Source organism: Lepisosteus oculatus, chromosome 5 (assembly GCF_040954835.1).
Source record: "Lepisosteus oculatus isolate fLepOcu1 chromosome 5, fLepOcu1.hap2, whole genome shotgun sequence".
In the NCBI taxonomy this organism is placed as follows: domain Eukaryota; kingdom Metazoa; phylum Chordata; class Actinopteri; order Semionotiformes; family Lepisosteidae; genus Lepisosteus; species Lepisosteus oculatus.
The window spans coordinates 46,050,964-46,071,677 of NC_090700.1; the positions used below are offsets into that span (position 1 = coordinate 46,050,964).

Genomic DNA, 20,714 nt, shown 5'->3' on the forward strand with positions numbered 1-20,714 from the left:
AGGATTTGGAATCATTTTGATAGGCTGTTGCTTTCCTACCTTTTTTTTAATTACCCCACAGCTATTTTAGTCAGTTATAAATAATCTGGCATGATCTACAGATTAACTTCAACTCCATCCATCTAAAATGTTAATTAGGATTTGCTACTTTAATTCAGCTTTAATTACTCTTCTCCCATCCTAGGAAAAATTTAAACAAATGACTATTTCATGTAAGAATGTGGAAACCTTCACTGAAATTTAAAATTGCTTAGCAAGAGTTTGTCAGAAAAATTATTTTCCTTAACAAAAGCAGAGAAAGGCTGATAGTTTGTCCCCTGTGCTGGATGAATACATTGGGTGTTTTCATTGAAGTCAAAGTTTGTACCTTTTTAAATAAAATGTCCCTATGTCTGGATTATATTTCCCATTGTGAAAACTGACTGATGTTATATCTGTTGTAAACTAAAATTTCAGAAAATATAATTTGGTTCTTACCATGACCCTGAATTAGTTATTGAACGTGATGTGATGATTTTGGTACTTTGTAACATATAAAATGCATTCTTTTCTTTCCTCACTGAAGATTTTTCTAAATAAAAAAAAATGTTTTAAACATATTACTGTTGTTGGAGCATATTGGCATGTGCTGTTGAATATTGTTACAATACATACCTGCCAGATTAACGACATTACTTATTCTCAATAAACTTACAGGTATATTAATAGGCAGAATGCATAAAGGATACGGACCTTATTTCAATATCTATGCACACCAGGACTGAGTTCTGGGCAAGTGGAGTGCTGTAAGAAACAGAGCTCAAAGAGGTCATTAGAAAAGGGTCCTAATCACAATGGTATCCTGTTAGCAGTACTTTTTTGCTAGAATTGATATTCGAGGCCATCTTGGGGTAATTGTAATAGTTCCACAACTAATACTCCACACCTTTTTAAAGCAGTTGATAAACAGAAAGAACAACTGGGCTCAATGATTGCCACTTGCCTTATAATCCAGCTTTTGGCAGTCGTACCGATTCCTTGGCTTGACAGTTTTGCCACTGTTAATGGCAGTTCTCTGAAAAGGCACTGTGGTTCGAAGATGCAACAGACTGTGAAAATAAGAGGTGAAAGCAGAGCACAAACAAGATTAAGATCAACAAATGTGTACTCTGTGAGTTCTCATTAGCTGAATGTTTATCTCAGAATTGATGACCATGGTGCAGCTTTCTCCCAGATATTTAAACCGTTTTTAAAAGTATTTTTGGATTTAATTTTTTTTTTACTTTTATTTTGTTTTGTTTTTATCCTTAAAAAGACCATGGTGTTGAAAAGTGTTTTAAAAGGTTTACACTCTAGGCCTTGTGTAATACATTATTTCCTGTTGAGATGTGTTTGCCAGTAGAATTATGCAAGCTATATATGGAAAAATCAGTCTGCCTTTTTTCATTACAAAAAAAGTTCCACTTTCTAACTACAAATGTGACTTGCAGATGTGCATTCCTTTTGCATTATATAAACTTTTACATACTCATACTTCATGAGTTTTTATTTCTTAATTATGATTAGGATCCTTTACACATGCAGAATACTTTTACATTGGTAATATTACAGTAAACTTTCTGAAATTTGTCAATGAGCAGTGTCGTACGGTCTATGCACAAAAGAAAATGCTTTGTGTCATTCACAGTGATACCATTTTTTACTCCATGAAATGTATTCTGAATCTGTTCAGACAGCATTGTGTTCTTGAGTAGATTGTTCCTGTTTTAAGTTGCCAGTTTCTATGTGTCATAAATTATTTTTATATGTATTGTTTTGCCTCTGGGATGTGGATGTTGGGGAGCTGGATATAAAACAGATTTCTGGCAGAAGATGGACCCTCTGTCCTCTCCCTGGAAGCAGAGGGGCTCCAGAGAATCTGACATGTCCTTCCAGAGCTCCCCAGCAGAGCAGGGGGACTGGGTGGGAGGGGCAGTGGAAGTCATTGCATTTAGGCAAGAGGAAAGGGAAGAGCCAGGATCCCACATTGGGCTCTTTAAGGATTGGGATTGAAACAGTGCTCTCATTGTCCTAATGTACCTTTTAATGATTAATTAATTAACAAATGGCCGGAGATGCAAGTAAATTACCGTAAGGGGGAAAGAGTCTGGCTTTTCTGCTTGGGGGCACACAACGCTCAGGGTGCCTTCCTTTTCGAGGGAGATGGTTCTTTTCCACACACACAAAGAAAAAACAAATTTAACATAAAACGTTCTTAGCGTCTCGTGTGCTGTGTGCGTTAGGCCTTGGAGTGGCTATAGTCCTGGAACATGAGTGTCTGGAGGCTTGGTATAGCTGTGCTTCCTTTTTTGCCGGTATAGTTGGGTCCATGAAAGATGCTTTTTGTTTCTTCCAGGCACCAACCAATGGCCCAGAGCGGCAGGACAGACCCCATCATCCCCCAACTACGAAAACTCCCTGCACTCGCTGGTAAGGCCGCCGTCGACCCCCTTTTAAGTGGGTTTTAATTGACAGCGGCAGAGCTGATTGGTGTTGCAGGGGTATCGCTGGAGAGAGGGGCAGGGTAGCGTTACAAGTACATTCCTTGCTGACAAATGGTGGGGCTGGATGGAACAACACCCGACACACAGGGTGTGTCTTCTCTCGCCATCTGTTCCGCAGTCGTCGGGCTTTTGCTTTCTGGGGACAGCTGTTGCAGTAACTACTGTTACAGGATTCCTGGGCTGATTTCACAGAGCTACTAAAACAAGAGATTACTTTTCATTTACACCCCCACTCAACGTCCGCATACACAACGCATTTGCCCTGCGTGCGCGGCAGTGTCTTTAGATCCCTTCCTCTGCGCCTGGATTTGCGTTTTATAGTTCCAGGTCAACACAAGCAGTTGTCGGTGGCATGCGTTCGGTTTGCTCAGTGTACTAGAAATCGGTGTTGAGTGGTTTTTGTTTAGGCTTAGAGGGGTAGGTGGGCATTAGGGCTCCGGGACTGTTTTCAGGGTAGCTTGAGCACACACCTGCTGTTATAGCTGGACTAACATGTGGATGCTGACCTGTGTTGCCTTCCTTGTCTCTCCTTTAATAATCTAAATGTGTGCTTTTGCTTCCTGTTCTATCTTGACTTTGCCAGAAAAATCGGGTTCAGCAGCAACTTCATGAGCATTTGCAAGATGCGATGTCCTTCTTAAAGGATGTCTGCGAGGTACTATTTCCCTTTAGGTAGTGCCCTCCCCACCCCTCCCCCTCCATTCCTTGTTTGACTTTTCGCCTCTTTATTTCTGTGTTGCCGGCTTGCCCCGACTTCAATTCATGTCTGTCGCTGTGCTTGTTTATTCCTTGCCGTTTCAGTTTGCACTAGATGCACACTAATCTGCTTATAAGAATTAAATGCTTAATAAAACATAATACCAAATTAATAGTCGTAGTATTGCAAATGGCTTAATTTGACCAAATCCCGGTTTTACATTTTGCCAAGGAGCTCAGTGTTCTTATGTGCAGATGCGTTCCAGGCTGAAATGGCTCCAGCTCTTCCTTATTAGATCCTAAAAGCAGCTCCGAATGTGTCTGTCTTGTTTTTAGTGCCGTCCTGTCAAGAATGCATTATCCAGTCAAAATTTCTTTTTTTTTTTTTGTTTGCTTACATTAACCTGTGCTATTTCTGCGTCTGTCTCTTTTTGCGCCCCGGAAGCAGTCTCGGATGGAGGACCGCTTGGACAGGCTGGACGATGCTATCCACGTGCTCAGAAACCACGCTGTTGGGCCCACCACCAGCCTGCCAGGGGGCCACGGAGACATGCACAACCTGCTGGGACCAGCACACAATGGGCCAATAGGAGGCCTCGGATCAAACTACACCGCATCTGGATTGGTCGCATCCAGTCGGACGGCACCCATGGTAACTACCACAAGCTGCTGCTCAAGAGCAGTTTCAGGAGAGATGTCAAGCCTGCCAGTTCTCTTGTTTTTCTTACTTTAGAATAACATTACACATCAGTTATGACTCTACCGTTAGAATTGTAAAACTAAAACAGTCCCAGAGTTTATTCAAAAAATATAATAAAACGTGCCTCAGACAGTGCTGATGTTTGTATTTCTACACTTTGAGGGCCGCTGTGAGACATTTTGTCAAAAAAAAGGCATTTGCCTTGGTCTTGTTTCTTAGAATTTATTACAGTCTTGGGGACGTTGTCCCAAAATCAGTTCTCACACGCTGTGTATATACTAATACCTGTACGTGCACAAAAAACAAACTGCCCTCCCATTATTAAACCGTCCCAGAAGGGCAAGGCGTTTTTCAGCTGTTTCCCATGTTAGTGGGACAAAAAAAGGTCTGCCTTGCATAAGTGTCTTTCCAGGGAACATTCAAGTGAGCAGAGGCCACCTGCTCCGGCAGCTAGTTTTCAATTAGAGGTGAGCATTTCTGAGTATGTTTATGCAGAGGAAATTTGGTGGCCCGGGAGATGTGTGGCCACAGCCATGTGCAGAAAGCCGAGACTTTCCGCAGAGAGCAGTTTAGCTTATACTTGCATATTTTCCAGATGTGTAATCGCTGGTAGAAGAATTTTCTCCTTGAAATAGAATATACAGAGTGAATGGGAAAACCATGCAAGATGGAGTGAAGTTTCAGTTGCGCTCATCTGGAAAATGTACACCTCCTGCACTGCAGCTAAGGGACACAAGTGCAGATGCTGGCTGGGAGGCTGAAGGGAGCGTTTGCTGGAATGTAATGCACGATGTTTGAGATTCTAAATTTCAGCCTTTTTTCAGGCGAAACGGGATTTGAGCACAGCTGTAGTGGAAGTAACAACAGAGGAAACAAGTTTTATATTAATCCCCAGGCAGCATAAAATAATTCAGTCCATCTTCTTTTTTTTTTTGGTGCAAAATGCGGGACTCGTTTCTAGTCAAGATGGGGGGGAGTAAAATCACCACAGATAAAAACGCATTTTAGCAAGTAAATACAGTAAAACTGTATTCAGTGAAGCGCTTCAGGGAGGGCCTGGTGATTGCCGATTTTGAAATCGATCGTGTTGGAAAAAGCCTCCGATGATGGTAAAGGGTTTCCTGCATGCTTGCATGTTTGCCGTATCATTTTAATCCCAGATTCCTGCTGTGAAATGTGCCCTTATAAAACTGAAAACCAGCAGGGTGTCTTTGTGATCAAGGCAGAATCTCACCTGTCATGAAAATAATTAGGTTCCTCAAATTGGTGTATGGTCATTCTGTTTGTAATTGGATTGGTTCCAGGTTGGGTTACATACACAACAGAAAGCCATTTATATTCATTACAGAGGTATGGTAGTAAACATCAAAAGAGCCTGTTTTCCCCGAGAACAACATTTTCTCATTGCTTTTTTTATTATAGTAGCAGAGCCTATAAAAAACGCAATCTGTAAATAGGCACAGTCCAAGATCCATTTCAAAAAAAGCTTTACCTGGAATGAATTTTAAATTCATTTCCTAAACTAAATGGTTTATGATTTGATTTTTTTTCAATTAATAACCTGTGTCCTGAGACGACACCTACAGCCTGAAGGGAGATCTAGGTCTTCTTCAATCAGCTTTCTTATTTCGTTGTACTTTATAAAAATATCATTTTTGAGTCTACATTTACCATGGAAGTATGTTAAAGAACGCATTCTTTGAAAACCTATATATTAGACCCAGTCCTGCATATGTTTGTGAGGAAGGTTTTGCTTCCTGTGTGCACTAAAACAATCTGCTGATGGAGTCTTTCTTTGTTAGGTGGAGTTGTTCCAATAATTTTCTTGGGTTAGTACAGTGATTTTTTTAATACGGGCAGTGTTGTGACCCTGTTCCTTTTTGACAAGTGTTTTTATGCAAGTCAGCTCAGCTGCTAAAGTAAACATTAAATTAAATTCCCCTCAGAGAATTCTAGCCTTGGCAATCGACTGTAGGAAATAAGTAATTTTAACTCTTATTTTATGTGTGTAAAGTAAACGGAGGCAGTTTGATTGTTTTTTTTTTGTTTCATTTTCAAGCCAACTCGTAAAAAAAAATCCACCATTTCCTGCCTTCTCAGTTCTGTTTATTTTTTGTCTTGTATTTAAAGCTGCCTTTCACACCAGTAAGATAATTCACAAAACCCCCTTCACAAGGCTTGAATTTTCATCCAGCTTTTGTTGTATTAGTAAACGTCTAAGTCTGCAACATTTTCTTAGAAGCAGTTAACCAGGAGTTGTTGCCATCTGTGTTTTTGACTTAAAGTCCCAATAAAATCAGTACAATTAAAGGCCGTAAAATAAAAAAATACAATAGAAATAAAATAAGGATTTAGTGATTATAAAATGATCAGTACGTGAATTGTTTTTATTATGAGGAGTGTGAAGCTCATGCCATCTTCACAAGCTTTAGGGGGAAAGAAGCTATGGCAATTGAATTTTGCATTTTAATTAGAAAAGAAAACATGCTTCATGAAAATGAGTTCATAGAAGCCTGTAATACACCCTAACATTCATGCACCACTGTAGTTTTATGTTCTTATCTGGATGCACTGGCTACACAAAGGGTTGTAGGAGCAGGGAGCTGGCTTCTCAGCCTTACAATTGAGAGGCTTGTTGAGATGAACCTGAGCTCAATAAGCTATAATAATAATGTAATAATAGCTTACACTTATATAGTGCTTTTCTGGACACTCCACTCAAAGCGCTTTTACAAGTAATGGGGACTCCCCTCCACCACCACAAATGTGCAGCATCCACCTGGATGATGTCAATTAACTATCAAACAGGCTAGACCAGCTGAATGACCATCTTTGATTTGGAACCTGTTCTTATTTAGCCATCATTGTTTTTTTCCAGAAGTTTGTTAAAATTGCATCTTTTTCTTAATCATTTCTGGCACTTTCGAAAAGCGCTTTCCATTTTGAAGGCAGCCGTCCCAGAAGATCCTTATTTAATACTAAAAACAGCACTAGTGTTTCTTTTAAATATTCCAAACAAAAAAGAACAGCCCTGTGCCGTCAACTTTAGGAGTCTGACCCAGGTTTCGAGGCTGTGGCTGTGCTTGAAAAAACACACAGGGCTTTTACTTGTGAGGTGAGAGCTGTGGGAAAGGGCCCTTTTTTCATACAGAGCAGTGATTTAACTTGGCCTTGCACCAGGCTTTTATTTTGGCAGAGTGGCTTTCTCCCTCTCTCCTTTTACAACTCCTGGAGATCTAGACAAGTGTGTGTCTGAGGCCACAGTCCCCACCCAAATAGGAGGCTCTCAGCTGTATGCTGATGAGCCCCTACAATTAAAATGCCACCCTATCTGGCCACACTGAGCCCTCCCCTCCGCTGAGACAAAGGCTTGTTTGGACACCTGTTGAGTCTGCAGCGGGCACATTCTGAGGAGCTCCAGAGATTAGTGCTGGGGGAGGGGTCGGGGGGTGACGGAAGGCCAGCAGTGACTGGGAATCACATTCCTTGGGAAAGAGGAAAGGGAGGAAAAAAAAGTCTCTCAGCCCCCTCATTGAAGAAAAAATATCAAGAAATGAGATAGCTGTAGCTGGGGAAAATGTGATTGCATCTCAGGATTGACACAGTGCTGTGGGTTTTGTCAGAGCAGAAGGGCGATTTCCACCTGTTCCATTATGAGCAGAATTGATTTTTTTTTCATTATTAATACGTCACATCAGTATTTGAGCTGAGTTCAGGTTGCATTTTAAAGATACCTTTTGAAATGGATTATTCTGATCCAAGTGTATTTTTATGGTAGAGATTAACTTTACTGAAGAGCCCTTGGTAGGTGTCTGTGGTGGTCATCAACATGGAACATATTGCAGTATATCCACTTGTTTAACTTTGTGCAATAAGTGTTTTTGAATAGTTAAAAAATGGTTTTCCCTTTGAACTTGGTGTTTTGCACTGTGGCAACTGACAGATCTAAAAAAAATGTTTTGGGGGTCCCAGCTGACTGTTCTTTGGTAGCAATTGCTAGAGTTATACAGTATAATTCAACAAGTGAAAATTTCTGCTCCTTAATCATTTGCAATGATTCAGCATAGCCATGTATATCAGAAAATCAGCCATTTGTTGACTGTCGAGTGGAGAGTTGAATTAAGGAGGAAGGCGGCTCACGATTCCTGCTACTGACTCGAAGTACAATTATCAGAAAAGAAAAAAATACCCAAACATATTCATGGTATAGAGTCTTCGAGGTATCATCCAGCAGTTTTAAAAGAGATAACTTGTTAAGACAAGTGATGTATGTTTTCAGATTTTAATTGCTGAGGTTCTTCTCAATAAAAGGAGATATTCAACACCCTAGATCAGGTGTCTGAAGCTGTAGTGTGCAGTGACTGGTAATACCAGATTTTTTATAGACAGATGGCTCTGAAACAAAAACCCATACATACTAAATTGCATATTTTAATAGAGTGAAATATGGCAAATGTCTAAATTAATGCTTCTTTTTCTAGTATAACAGACATATTGCAAGGCTTACACAGCTAAGGATGAAATGCAATCTGAAAATCATGCTTTAGTGGTCTAATTGTGGTATCCTATAAAAAATAATAACATATGGTATGTGTTGCTTGAGTGGATAAACATTTCATATTGCAAATCACTGTGGTAAAATACAGTGCAAAAGCACCCCCAAGTGTCTGGTTTAAGCACTGGATATGAAAGAAGAGGAGTAAAACTGATTTTTTTTAAAAGCATTGCCTTCTTAAATCTGTTGACTTAATACTCTGATAATTCCATTAACTGTGACTACCTTACCTTATTCAGTATAATTGTACTGTGTAAAGCTAGTATTAACCCTGAGAATTTATTCCCTTACTCTAGACTGTAAATTATATTCCTCTTCAAAATTCAAAATGAGCCCCAAAACCAATTTCTGAACAGCTAATGAGAACTTATTAGATCTCACCATATGCAGCCTTCTGCCAATAGTGAAGAACAAGGTATTCCATATTTCTAGTCTGGCTGTTGGCAGGAGAGCTCATGCCCAGCTCAGGTCTTTTTGTCAGCAGAAAAATGGCACACCTGAAGCTGAACAATCTTTCACAATGTTTCTCTGCTTTTAAGGCTGGCTCAGAGCAGAGGCTGAGAGTCATCTCAGCTGGGGTATCAGTCTAGCTTGTCCTTGGGCTGAGTCACACAGGAGAGCATGTTGGTGCTCCTGAGAAAAAAAGGGATGAGGCAGCAAAATGCTTACATTCAGCTTATAGATACATACGTTTTTTATCCAGATAATTGTTTTTGAAGTGTTTTCTTTCTAGTTCACATACTAGAATTGAATTAGATCTGGCCTAAATCTAAATGTTTTCAAGGTGCAACTTAGTGCTGGTCACCTTTTATTCCAATTTAACAGGCTTCAGCATTGTCTTACAACAACTCGCTCAATAAACACACTGAAAGCCCTCTCTTGAAAACGGTGTGATCTCTGTATGAGTAACATTTTCTAATCATTCCAATTTAATGTCAGTGGGCCAGTGGTGGTGATATTAAATTACTGCTGCAGTTGTACAAAAATGTCTTGCATCTATGGAGCACAAATGCAAGAAACTGACTCTATAACGTTGTTAAAATAGCTTTTGTCTGAAGAACATGGGTGACTTTGATAAGCACCAGTTTACTGAGTTATTTCCTTTCAGCTTTGCGTTTTTGGGATGGACTGTCAACATGACAGCTTAAATTGTAATTTAGGGCTCTTCTAGTACTGACCAGACACAAATATTAAAATAGATATTAAATATTAGTGTCTTCTGATCTCTGCGTCCAATATTAGTGTCACAGTGATGTTTGAGTCCTGTAAGTGTAGTTGACATTTCTTCTTTTTTAGTTTTAGTGGAAAGATAGCAGATGATTTCTGTGTGCAAAACTTGTTTTATTTGCCTGATAAGAAAGAGGATTTTTAGTTTTGGGTTTATTTAGGATTTGATATTTTCTTCTCTGTTCAAGTAAAGACCTTGTGTACAAAAAAACAAACAGAAAATAAGTTGTTTTAAAAACACTTGGTGTTTCACACTTGGTAAGGCTTGATTGAAACGCATTTTAAGAGGTAGAAATTGCAATGTACAAAGCACATTGTTTATTAATAGAATAACTGAAACTCCAGAAGCCTTACTGCAGTATTAACCAGACTGTTTTTCTTTCTTTTTTATGTTAGGCACAGTGAACTGTTGAGTAGAAAAAAATAATGTAAAAGACCTCTCCTTCTGGCCATCAAGGATGTTGTAGGAGAGAAGGTCAAGAGGAAATACTTTGAAGTGTTTCATTTACAAATGCTATCAAATAAACCCCTCCATAAAAAAATGCTTTCAGGAATTTTTACTTCAGAGTTCAAGGGTGCAATATTTAACTGTGAAGCCACTGAGCATTTGTGGTTTGTAAAATCTGGGTCCTTCGTGACAAATTTCCCAAGTGTAGAATTTATTTTACAGGGGTTTTAGAAATGACAAGCCTGAAGAGGCTGATCTTTAGGGTTTTTGCTCTTGGTGTACGGACAGTGGCGGAGTGAAAATATCGGAAATTCTGCTCCACAGGCTTGATATTCTGGCATTATGTTTTCATTAGAACCACAGAAAGTAGGCACTGTTCCTTAAACAGTGGCTTTCTGATTTTATTTCCAGGGTGGAGCACATCGTGAAGAATCTGTCAGTCTTAACAACAATCACTCAGTGTTGCCCAGTACCGTTCCCACTTCAAGCACAGAAATAAACCATCAGGACAACTACAGAGGTCAGTTAAACCAATTTATTTTTCTACTGAAGTATCGTATATCTGTCTAATTGTCTGTTTGTGTATATATACACTGCTGAAACATTCTTAAATTTTCCAGAAACAGAGATGCATAGACATTAATATCACATTCCCGTTTTAAAAGAAATGGTGAAATAACATTAACATTTACTGGATATCAGGTGCCATTGGTGAAGCGGTGTCTCACCTCTGCACCTGATCCGCTGTGTATAGGGATCACTGGGGCAAAATGGCTGCCATGTATCACCCAGGTGGGGTGGTGGATAAATTGGGTATCTTCTTGTATGTAAGATGCATTGGGATAAAAAGATCTAGAAATACATCAGATGCGGTTCATTTTAAATAAGAGTGCAATGAGGAAATAATTGGGCAGCTCGGTGGCACAGTGGTTAACATTGCTGCCTCGCACTGATGGGGCTCTGGGTTCAGTTCCGGACCCGGGGTGCTGTCTGTTCTCCACGTGTTTGCGTGGGTCTCCTCCAAGGTTCTCTGCTTTACTCCCACTATAAAAGACATGCTGGTAGGTTGAAGTAGGTCAGGTGGGCAGCTGCGTCAGCATGCGTAGGCCGCAAAGAAACAAGTAATAGGTTTCTTCCATGCTGAAAAAGAGAAGAAAGAAAACTGGCTGACTGCCCTATCTTTCCTACACCCGAAGAAGTCTCCACAGCTGAAACGTTGTGTTTTTTTTCTTCTCCTTTTCAGCATGGAATAAACCTATTACTTGTTCCCATACTGGGAGGTTGCTTGGTTCTGGGAAAATTGGCCCTGGTGTGAGTGCGCGTGCGTGTGCTTGTGTCTCTGTGTCTGCCCAGCAACGGACTGGTGTCCAGTCTGGGGTGTAACCTGCCTTACACTCTTTTGTTTGCCAAGATAGTCCCTGGCTCCCCTGTGACCCTGAATTGGAAGAAGTGGTTAGAAAATGGATGGATGAACAAGAAATTAATATTGATTTCAATGCCGCGGTTTGTGCTATTTAAAAAGCAAGGAAAGGGATGCCATTTTGAGTTTTTCTGCGTTGGGGATGTAACAGTGGAGAGGTGTGGCCGCCGGTCATTGTGCCTGCCTGCCTACCTGTCCAGCTGTATGTGAGACATGCTGTTCTGGATGTCCTACAGGTCTTCCAGGGAGTTTGACCACTCAGGCTGCAGGGGCTGGACCACTTGAGCTAAAAACAGAAGGGAAGGACAAGGATGAGAACTCGCACGAAAATAACTCATCAGACGACCTGAAGTCCGATGATGAGACTGAGAAAAAAGACATTAAAATGACACCCAGAGGAGGAACTAGGACAAGGTATCTACAATAGCTCCATTAGACATACACTGATCCTAACGAGGATGTGTTAGAAGGTTGCTTCACTGAAACATTTAGTGAAATTGTGCAAAATGGCACAAAATGTCTATTTCTCCCTGATTGTGAAATCAAGAATGAAGTAATAGTGTTTCTGTAAATCACATTTAAACCAGAAGCACAAATGCGTTCTTATAAAGCCCTCCCACATGTTAGAAGGCTCCTCTCTCTGGACCTGACAGAGTGTCGTTTTGCCCCCTGCAGCAGCATCAACGAAGACGAGGATTTGAACCCGGAGCAGAAAGCTGAGCGGGAGCGTGAGAGGAGGATGGCCAACAATGCCAGGGAGCGCTTGCGGGTTCGAGACATCAACGAAGCGTTCAAGGAGCTTGGGCGCATGTGCCAGCTGCACCTGAAGAGCGAGAAGCCCCAGACGAAACTGCTCATTCTGCACCAGGCTGTGGCTGTCATTCTTAGTCTAGAGCAGCAAGTCAGAGGTCAGTCCATCACTTTTTGCCCGTGCTGCATGAGGCAGCCCACTCTCCGGTAATCCCCACCACCAGGCTGATTCATAGCATTGTACATGACATAGTTGGTGGCTGTCGAGATGCAAGCAAATTTTTCGGTCCTTAAAACGGATTTAAAACGGTTTATCAACCTCAAGTGCAAAAAAACACTAGCTTTTTCCATAAGGCATCTTAGCCGTGAGATTGAGTTATTCACTTGTCTCTTGCCACTGGTGAGGTATTGTGGGATGTAATACGCTCTTTAATTTGGTTATTTGAAAAGGCTGGAGAGCGCAACTGAGGGCTCCGCCGCATGCGGGGCTGCTGAGTGATGCACCAGCGGCACATGCAGATGAGTCACATGACGAGGAGGGGGGCCCACATGCAAACTAGTGCTTGGTGCTCAATTGGCTTGTCGGGATTTATGGTGCTTTTCAGGCCTGCTTATGCAAATCTCATGGCTTCCAATTCTAATTGAACAGCAGAATAGCTGATTTTTTACTTTCCGGTATAAGAAGTCAGGGCAGCTCTTGGGAAGAAACATAGAGGTGACTTTCGCCAAAATCTGTCATATTAAAATGAGCAAACATAAATGAAATCGTTGGGCAAAATCTCTAGGAACAGACTAGAAAAACATGGTAAAAACATGCCTTTACCAAAAAAAATATTTTTTTGTATTATGGCATCCAGCTGTGCATTCCTATGAAATATTCCTAACAAAAAGGCAATCCGGTCTTTTTAGAAATAAAAATTAGAACCAGATTTGCACCCTCATCAGTGAGTAATTGTAATTTAACTTCTTTTTTAACTCAGTGCATAAAATGTGGAAGAAGAGACTGTTAATTGCAGTGGCTACTTTAAGATCTCACAGTAGCTTTAGTTTGCAGAGGAACATTAAAAGAATTAAAAAAAGGACTGGTGAATGCAACAGCTACAGAGAGTTAGGGATGGGGCGGTGCGATTGGACACAGCAGTTCACTTATCGATGGAAGTGAAGTGAAGCAAAACACAAATGCTAATGGTGATTTTGTTTTTTGTCCTGGTTGTTTCATTTTGGGACCTCAGAGAGGAATCTCAACCCCAAAGCAGCCTGCCTTAAGAGGCGGGAGGAGGAGAAGGTGTCGGCAGTATCAACAGAGCCCCAGCCAGCACATCCCACAGTGCACCCTGGGCTCACAGACTCCGCCAACCCCATGGGCCACATGTGAAATCCAGCCAGGTGGGTCCACACGAATGATCAATACACACAGTCAGTGCAACACCAAACAGGATAATTTAGCGAAAGAGGGCAAAAAAATGTATCCAGTGAAAATTCTGTAAAAATGTTGGGTAAATTTAGCTCATCTTCATTCCACTGCCTCCCCTCTCTGGGTTTTATTGACGTTTTCAAAAATGTTGAACAGCCTTTTCAAAATTCTGAATTGTTGTGTTGTGGTCATGTTTTTCCTTTGTGGTGGTAACTCTGGCAGTATTTTTTTCAAATAGTGCACATGGAGCTTTAAGTACAGTTGTAGTGCTTCTAAAAACACAAATGTATTTTAATTTTAGGGTGATTACCTAAACGCTAAACGGCTAATGTGCAAACTTCTCTTATAACTCAGAATTGCCTTTCTCTTTTCCAGGTCTGAATTCTCAAGATCAATTTTGTAATATAAAGAGTGGGTGACCTTGCTTCACAAGGACAGACAGAATTAACTCTTTGTGACATAAATTTGAAAAGACAAACCACTTGAAGCAAAAATCCAGAAAAGCAATCTTGTGATTGAAGAAGAAAACTGGCCGACATCCAGCTCCCTGTGAAAACATACAATGCTGATGAGAAAATTTCTGCCCACGAGAAGACTTCAGCACATATCATTCTGTTTGCAAGCAGCGTGTGTCGCATCTGAACAATCAGAGACTTGTCGCGATCTCTCCACTCCTTGTGGAAGTTGACTTGTGCCTAAACTGAATTGACGAATGCATTGTAAACACAAATTTTTATTTATTATGTTACTGAGCTATAAAGTCTATGTCTAAAGGGAAAAATGATATTGTTTTGACGTAATGAAGTTTCAGTTAATCTACAGTTTGCCAGAACCCACTAGCTTGGAAGTCTCTGGAAAGTCCCCCTTTGCTTTGTGCAGTTGGATTCTGAGCCAGTGCCAAGGGCTTCAGAAATAAAAATGAATGGAACTGCTCACGATACCGTGGTCATGGCGGTGTAGGCCGAGGGGTGAGCCTGTGCCAGGATAAATTGGCGATGTGCGTTGGGTGAAGACCTGCTGTGTCCCAGCACCCAATTTGGGTCATGAACTTGGTGTAGCAAACTTTTGCAGTTCGTTCACGTCAGAGATGAAAGTAGCACATGAAGAAAGCCTGAAAACAAGAGGAGGCCATATGGCACATCTGGCTCATGATAGCAACAGTTTTTAGTGCTTCGGCGTTGCTGTCTGTTCCATGTTCGTTAACTATTTAAGAGGCAGTCATGTGACTAGGCCACTTACTAAATCTACACAGAAACATTAACACTACTGTTTTCCATCATCCAGTTGTGTGCACAGGAGTACTAAAATGGCTGTCCTGCAACACCAGCTTGGTGACTCATAGAAGAGAAATACTAAAGTTAAGATTTTTTTCATGTTTTATTAATTTGTCAAGAAGCAGCGCTTTCATACTGGAACTCCCTATTTAATGACCTAGTCTGGTTTGCTATCCCATACACTCCAAAACTGGATAATTCAACAGCTGAAACTGCGGCTTGTGTATGCGAATGTGGCAGTTTGAAATTGCCTCCAACTCCTTCTGTTAGCTCAGATACTCTACAGGTGAACCATGGCAAACTGTAGCTTCCCTGAAAGATCAGCTGCAGTCTTTTTTTCAAGCTGTTCAAATGCAGAGAGCAAAACACAATGTTTTTAACCCTTAGCATTCCCTGCGTACCTGTTAGTGTCTTAACTAGAGGAGAAAGGCTGCCCTGTCCAATATGTTCCTTTGCCATATAGTGTTTTCAATGTCAAATTGAATTGTTCCTGTTTTTGTGATTTTTCATTTTTTATTTAATGTTTTTTTTTGTCTCTGGTTATCTGAACAGTTGTTATGGTCATAATTTAAACATCTGTGACGATAAACACCATTCTTACTTTTACCATGAGCAGATTGCAGTGGTATCAAAGATTGCTTCGAGTATCAGTTGAGAAGCAGTACAGTGACTGTATTTACGTATCACCTGGTGTAGCTTTTTGTTTATTTTCTTTCTTTTAAAAAACATCAGAGTAACCACAATTTATATGCTTTATTTGTAATTGTATGCAGAATCATTTCCTTGGCTTGATAGTAAAGCTTGTAACGTGAAGTGTGAATTAGAAGAAAGAAATTCTAATTTATTAGAATTGCTTTGTTTTCCAAGCAGCGAGTACTAAATATAGTACAGAACAAAGTGTTAGCTGTGTGTAACCACAAATGCTTTACAAATGACGCCATCGGGCTCCACTGAACCAGTAACATCATGGCTCGCCTGGGCAGGTAGTGATTGATGAACAAAGCCGAACTTTGAGCAGGAGTTTTTGGGAGGAAAAGAGCAATGGTCACAGCTTTCTGTCTTTGGTTTGTGCGTGTGCTTTATTTCTTCCCTGGTACCACGGTGGTTAGCCAGTGGGCAGGTTTTAACATTATTCAGCTAGCAGCATTAACTATCCAAACCAATATAAAGCCATTTGTGGTACTGGCGTGAGATGTATTTAAAAAGCGAACCACGAGAGCATCACACAGCGCAATCCTCTTGGTCTTAACTCTGTCGCCTCGTGCTCCTTCAACTTCCGTCTACGCTGTCTTCCATTACTGTTGGTTCCAACGTCAAGGCTGTCACATCACGTGTTAATCTTGCCTTCTAATTGGTCGACAGCAGAATGAACAACTATTAATCAATATTTTAAGAAATTTCAAGAACAAATATTGCCATTTACGCTGAATATTTTGTTTTGCAGCGGGGGAAGGGGTTTATTTCTATCAAGTTTACTTGTGAAGTTTTGTGGATTCTTTTCCCTTTTTAAAAAAAAAACATTGTCAGTATCCACCTGACTATATTTATGGCCTTGTTCTTCATTTCAGTGTTTATGCGCTTAAAAACATGTTGCTTAAACTGCGTGACAAAGCTCACGTGTCACTGCCTGGCCTTTTTTTTGTTTTCGTTTTTCTCCTCAGCCTGTTTCTTCGCTTGTCTTTTTGGCTATATTAGACTTTGTCGTATGCCCAGAAGCTTTCCTTCATAAAAAATAAAAAATAATAAAAAACATTTGGCTTATTTTTCACTGTAGTTAGTATTTTATACAATAATCTTGTAAGAAAATTTCTTGAATTCTAAATATTACTCTTTCTAGATTTTTGAAATCGAAAAAGTTTTCAGTAAAAAGTTTCTTACTTTATTTTACTATATTAGGTAGTAAAAATGTAGGGTTATCTACCATAACCTGTCCATTAATATCAGAAATTTACAAATAGCATCCTAAGAACATAGTAGGGCTCTAGCATACCGTGTAGTACGTATGGAGTATTGTACGAGCTAAATCTTCGAGACGAAGCGCTTCTCATCTTGTTCTCCAGTCTCCATTGTTGGTTAATAATGATTTGTACCTGTTCAGATTTCAAGGTATTGTTGATAAAACATTTAAAAACAGCAGCAAGAGGTTCAATTTTTCTGTCACTGTAACAGAAAACACAATATGTATATAACATTTATGTAGCAATAAATGTGCCATCTTTTTTTAACAAGACCCTATGTGCGTTCATTTCTTTCTCCTTGTGGTTTTTCATCTCTGTTGCTGTTTATGTCTGTGTATACGTGTGGATTCGGCCAGCCCTCAGAAGTACCACAAAGTATTTTGCTGTCGCTGCAAACGTACTGTTAAAAGACAGAAACGCAGCAGAAGTCTTTTTCCCTTCCGCAGTAATATGCGTTCTGTTTTTGAAAGAAGTGTCACTTAGTTTTTAGTGGTAGAATGGTTGACTGACTTTTTATTTTTTTATACTGCAGATCTCAGCCAGCTTAGAAACACTGTGCAAAGTGTGATTTATAGTGTGTGATATTAAATGAAACTTTTGAAAGTACAGTATATTGGTGGACCATTGTTGTTTGTATGATAAAAGTACTATGGAATACAATATGTTTCTATTTTTTAATAAAGTATGATAGTAGCATAATGTTTCTTAATGTAGTCCTATTTTTTAGAAGCTGTGTCTATTTTTCATGTCTTCTGAAATGTCATGCTGTAGAATGGGTATTTGGTACATTAATTAAACACACAACAAAGCATCTGTGAATTAGTTAACCAAGAACTTGATTGTGCTGCATCAACTTCCTTCATCAGCCATTGGCAGCTACATGCAGAGCTTGCTTATTCTCAGGTGAAAATCTGTTTTGCGCTGCTCACACAGCAGGTGCGTTAAAAAAGTATTAATATAGTTCTATTAATAATAATAATTACTTACACTTATATAGTGCTTTTCTGGACACTCCACTCAAAGCGCTTTACAGGTAATGGGGACTCCCCTCCACCACCACCAATGTGCAGCCCCACCTGGATGCCATAGTGCACCAGAACACTCACCACACACCAGCTCTCAGTGGGGAGGAGAACAAAGTGATGAAGCCAATTCATAGAGGGGGATTATTAGGAGGTCATGATTGGTAGGGGCCAATGGGAAACTTGGCCAGGTTACACCCCTACTCTTTTCGATTGGTTCGTCTGATTAAATAAAAGAAGCACATTAAAAGTAAAAGTACAACCCTGTAATCGCACAAAACCACCCTTTTCAGAAGTAAAGTGGTCAAAAATGTGTTGCAGCAGGTCTTTTCATTACAACTGTTAAGACTTTTTTTGACGTTTTGGTTCTTTAAACTTGTGCTGCACTCCCGCGGAGAAAATGTAATTCAGAACACTCCAAGCCTGTCTGATGTGACTTGGAGCATGATGGTATTAGTAGAATAACCATGTGCTGCACAGAAATACTGCCACAGCTGAGCAGAGATCTCCCAGTGGATTCTTCAGTACAATGAATCGCTTGAACCCAGGCTGGACTTGAGACTGAGGAGAAATGGAACAGTTGTGCTTCAGGAGAAAACAGTAGGCTGAATCATTTCTGAATTGGAATTGGAAACATACTGTACCAAGTAGTCACTATTTTTTTCCCAGACATGAGCAGTTCGATTTTACAGTTAAAATTTGAAACTTTTCCTAACCGTATTAGTCATTTTATGTTTTTTCTAATTTATACGCTGATATACCCATCTAAACGTTTTTAATTATGTGGGTTTGATTTCCCAGCTCAAGATCATCAGTTTTATTATGTCAATGAGATCAGCCAACAGCTGCATAAAGACCTTCGTATTACTATGAGACCTCTTAGTGTCCTCTTTGCCACACACAGTCACATCTCTGTGTTGCTCAGTTGGCAACGAAAAGTCGTGGTGTGTTGAAAGGTGGTGTTCCTGCCCTGCTTCACCCAGCTATGAGGCCAGAACACATAACCCTCCTCTTGCTTATCAAAGCTCTCACCTCCAATTAAAATAAATATAAGAAGTACAGGGATCTAAACCCTACATGCAGTTTGATTTCTGGGCTCAGCCTTCCTAAGACCTGTGCTGCTCAATTTGAAGATCAAAAAGAAGATAAGGCACTTCAAGAGAGATCATGCCTGGCCTGTGCTACAGGTAAATTCTGCAGATGATACCTGAATGGTTACGTTACGATTTTTTAAATAATTGGGCTTCTGTGACAATATAACACAAAAACATCAGAACATGAAAAAGGGCAAGTCAAGCTCATAACATTATTGCTATATTGCATTATTGCTACATATTGCTTTCCTACTGTCCATTTACTGTAGATCTAAAGCACTTTAGTAAAGTAGGTTTTAACATTTGGGGAAGAATTTTCTTGGCTCCATTTTGTCTCTGTCCTGTGATACCATTGTATCTCAGTCAATGATGATTGTCTACCATGAATCCGAACTTTATGACAAGACCAATCCATTATTGTATTTGTAACAAGTCATGGACTTCACTACAAAAATCACCTGTTGATTTCAAAGCCCACATTTCAGTCTACAGTCCTTTTTCAAGATTTGACATCTCAGAAAATGCAAAGCACAGGCTTATTTACATACAGTATTAAACAATTAGCAATGCATCTTGCTTCAATGAAGTAATTGATAACTTTTAAAAAATACAATACATGCAAGTATAAAATAACAGTGTGTGCATGTGGGATAGCATGATTTATTGAGCTTTCTTGGTAGCTGATATTCCCAAAGAATAGAAAAGCTGTTAATTGAGAGTCCAGACATTTTTTTGGTTAATATGTTGATTCCAATTTAACACAATTTTAAAAATACAGTATGTACTGCAGAGTAATTCTGTCAGGATTTACTTTGTTGTAAAGAATTTTATTTTAATTCTAAAAAAATGAAACCAAACCCTACATTTTGACTATTTTATACCCCACTCTTGCTGGCATAATTTAAATAATTCTAAAAATGTGCAACAGTAAACTAAATGAAAAGATCAGATAAATACGTATGTTTTACTTCTAAATTCTTTTATAAATAAATAAAAATAAAAAATATTTATGTAGTGAAAAGCAGTTTTTTTACCAGTTAACAGGGATTTCAAATGCTTGGCTTCTTTAAGCAATCATGTTAGTTTCAGTGCTGCTTTTCAGTCCTTGCATAGATTTCACTTGTTACAGGCTGTGTGATGTGGCATAATTTAATTACAAACCCATTACATGTTTGTTCTTTTGCAGTTTTACATCAAGTATGAATGTCTTTGTTCTTCTGGCGAGCATCAATTAACACAAATAAAGTCATTTCTTGCAGTCATCTGCCATACTGCTGAAGAAGAAACATTATGCTCTGTATATTTTGTTGACAACATTCAAGACAAAACAATTTCTGAAGTATTCTCTTGACTCCAAAGGCTTCTTGAAACCTGATAGCCTTCTGTGTGTTTCATCATAGATGTATATAATTGGCTCTGCCAATTATGGATATGCTGAAAGAGAAAGATAAATTAGAAAAAATATTTAATGTTGCTTAATGTAACTAAGATTTCAAAACACAATTGAGAAGGGCGTTCATGAAATCTCTTAAGTCTAGTAATGAAAATACTTGAAAGGGTTGCTGTTGTGCTGCTGGTGTTAAAGTGGGACATTGTGAAAACCACTAGGACATATTTTTTGGTCAGTATTTTTG

At 39.6% G+C, this 20,714-nt stretch overlaps 1 protein-coding gene across 5 annotated transcripts in view; it reads left to right on the forward strand.

Annotated features, from left to right (window-relative positions):
• Nucleotides 1–17,570, forward strand: part of tcf12 (transcription factor 12) — a 119,342-nt gene extending 101,772 nt beyond the window's left edge. For 4 of the 5 annotated variants that reach the window (XM_069190530.1, XM_015343202.2, XM_015343206.2 and 1 more), the window contains 8 exons: nt 2,375–2,448; nt 3,106–3,177; nt 3,667–3,870; nt 10,560–10,668; nt 11,805–11,982; nt 12,244–12,476; nt 13,551–13,704; nt 14,108–17,570. In XM_069190530.1, coding sequence (XP_069046631.1) covers nt 2,375–2,448; nt 3,106–3,177; nt 3,667–3,870; nt 10,560–10,668; nt 11,805–11,982; nt 12,244–12,476; nt 13,551–13,693 — 1,013 coding nt within the window. In that variant the 3' untranslated portion in view covers nt 13,694–13,704; nt 14,108–17,570. The remainder of the gene's footprint in view (nt 1–2,374; nt 2,449–3,105; nt 3,178–3,666; nt 3,871–10,559; nt 10,669–11,804; nt 11,983–12,243; nt 12,477–13,550; nt 13,705–14,107) is intronic. The other variant, XM_015343205.2, reaches the window with a different exon arrangement.
• The last annotated feature ends 3,144 nt before the right edge of the window (nt 17,571–20,714 follow it).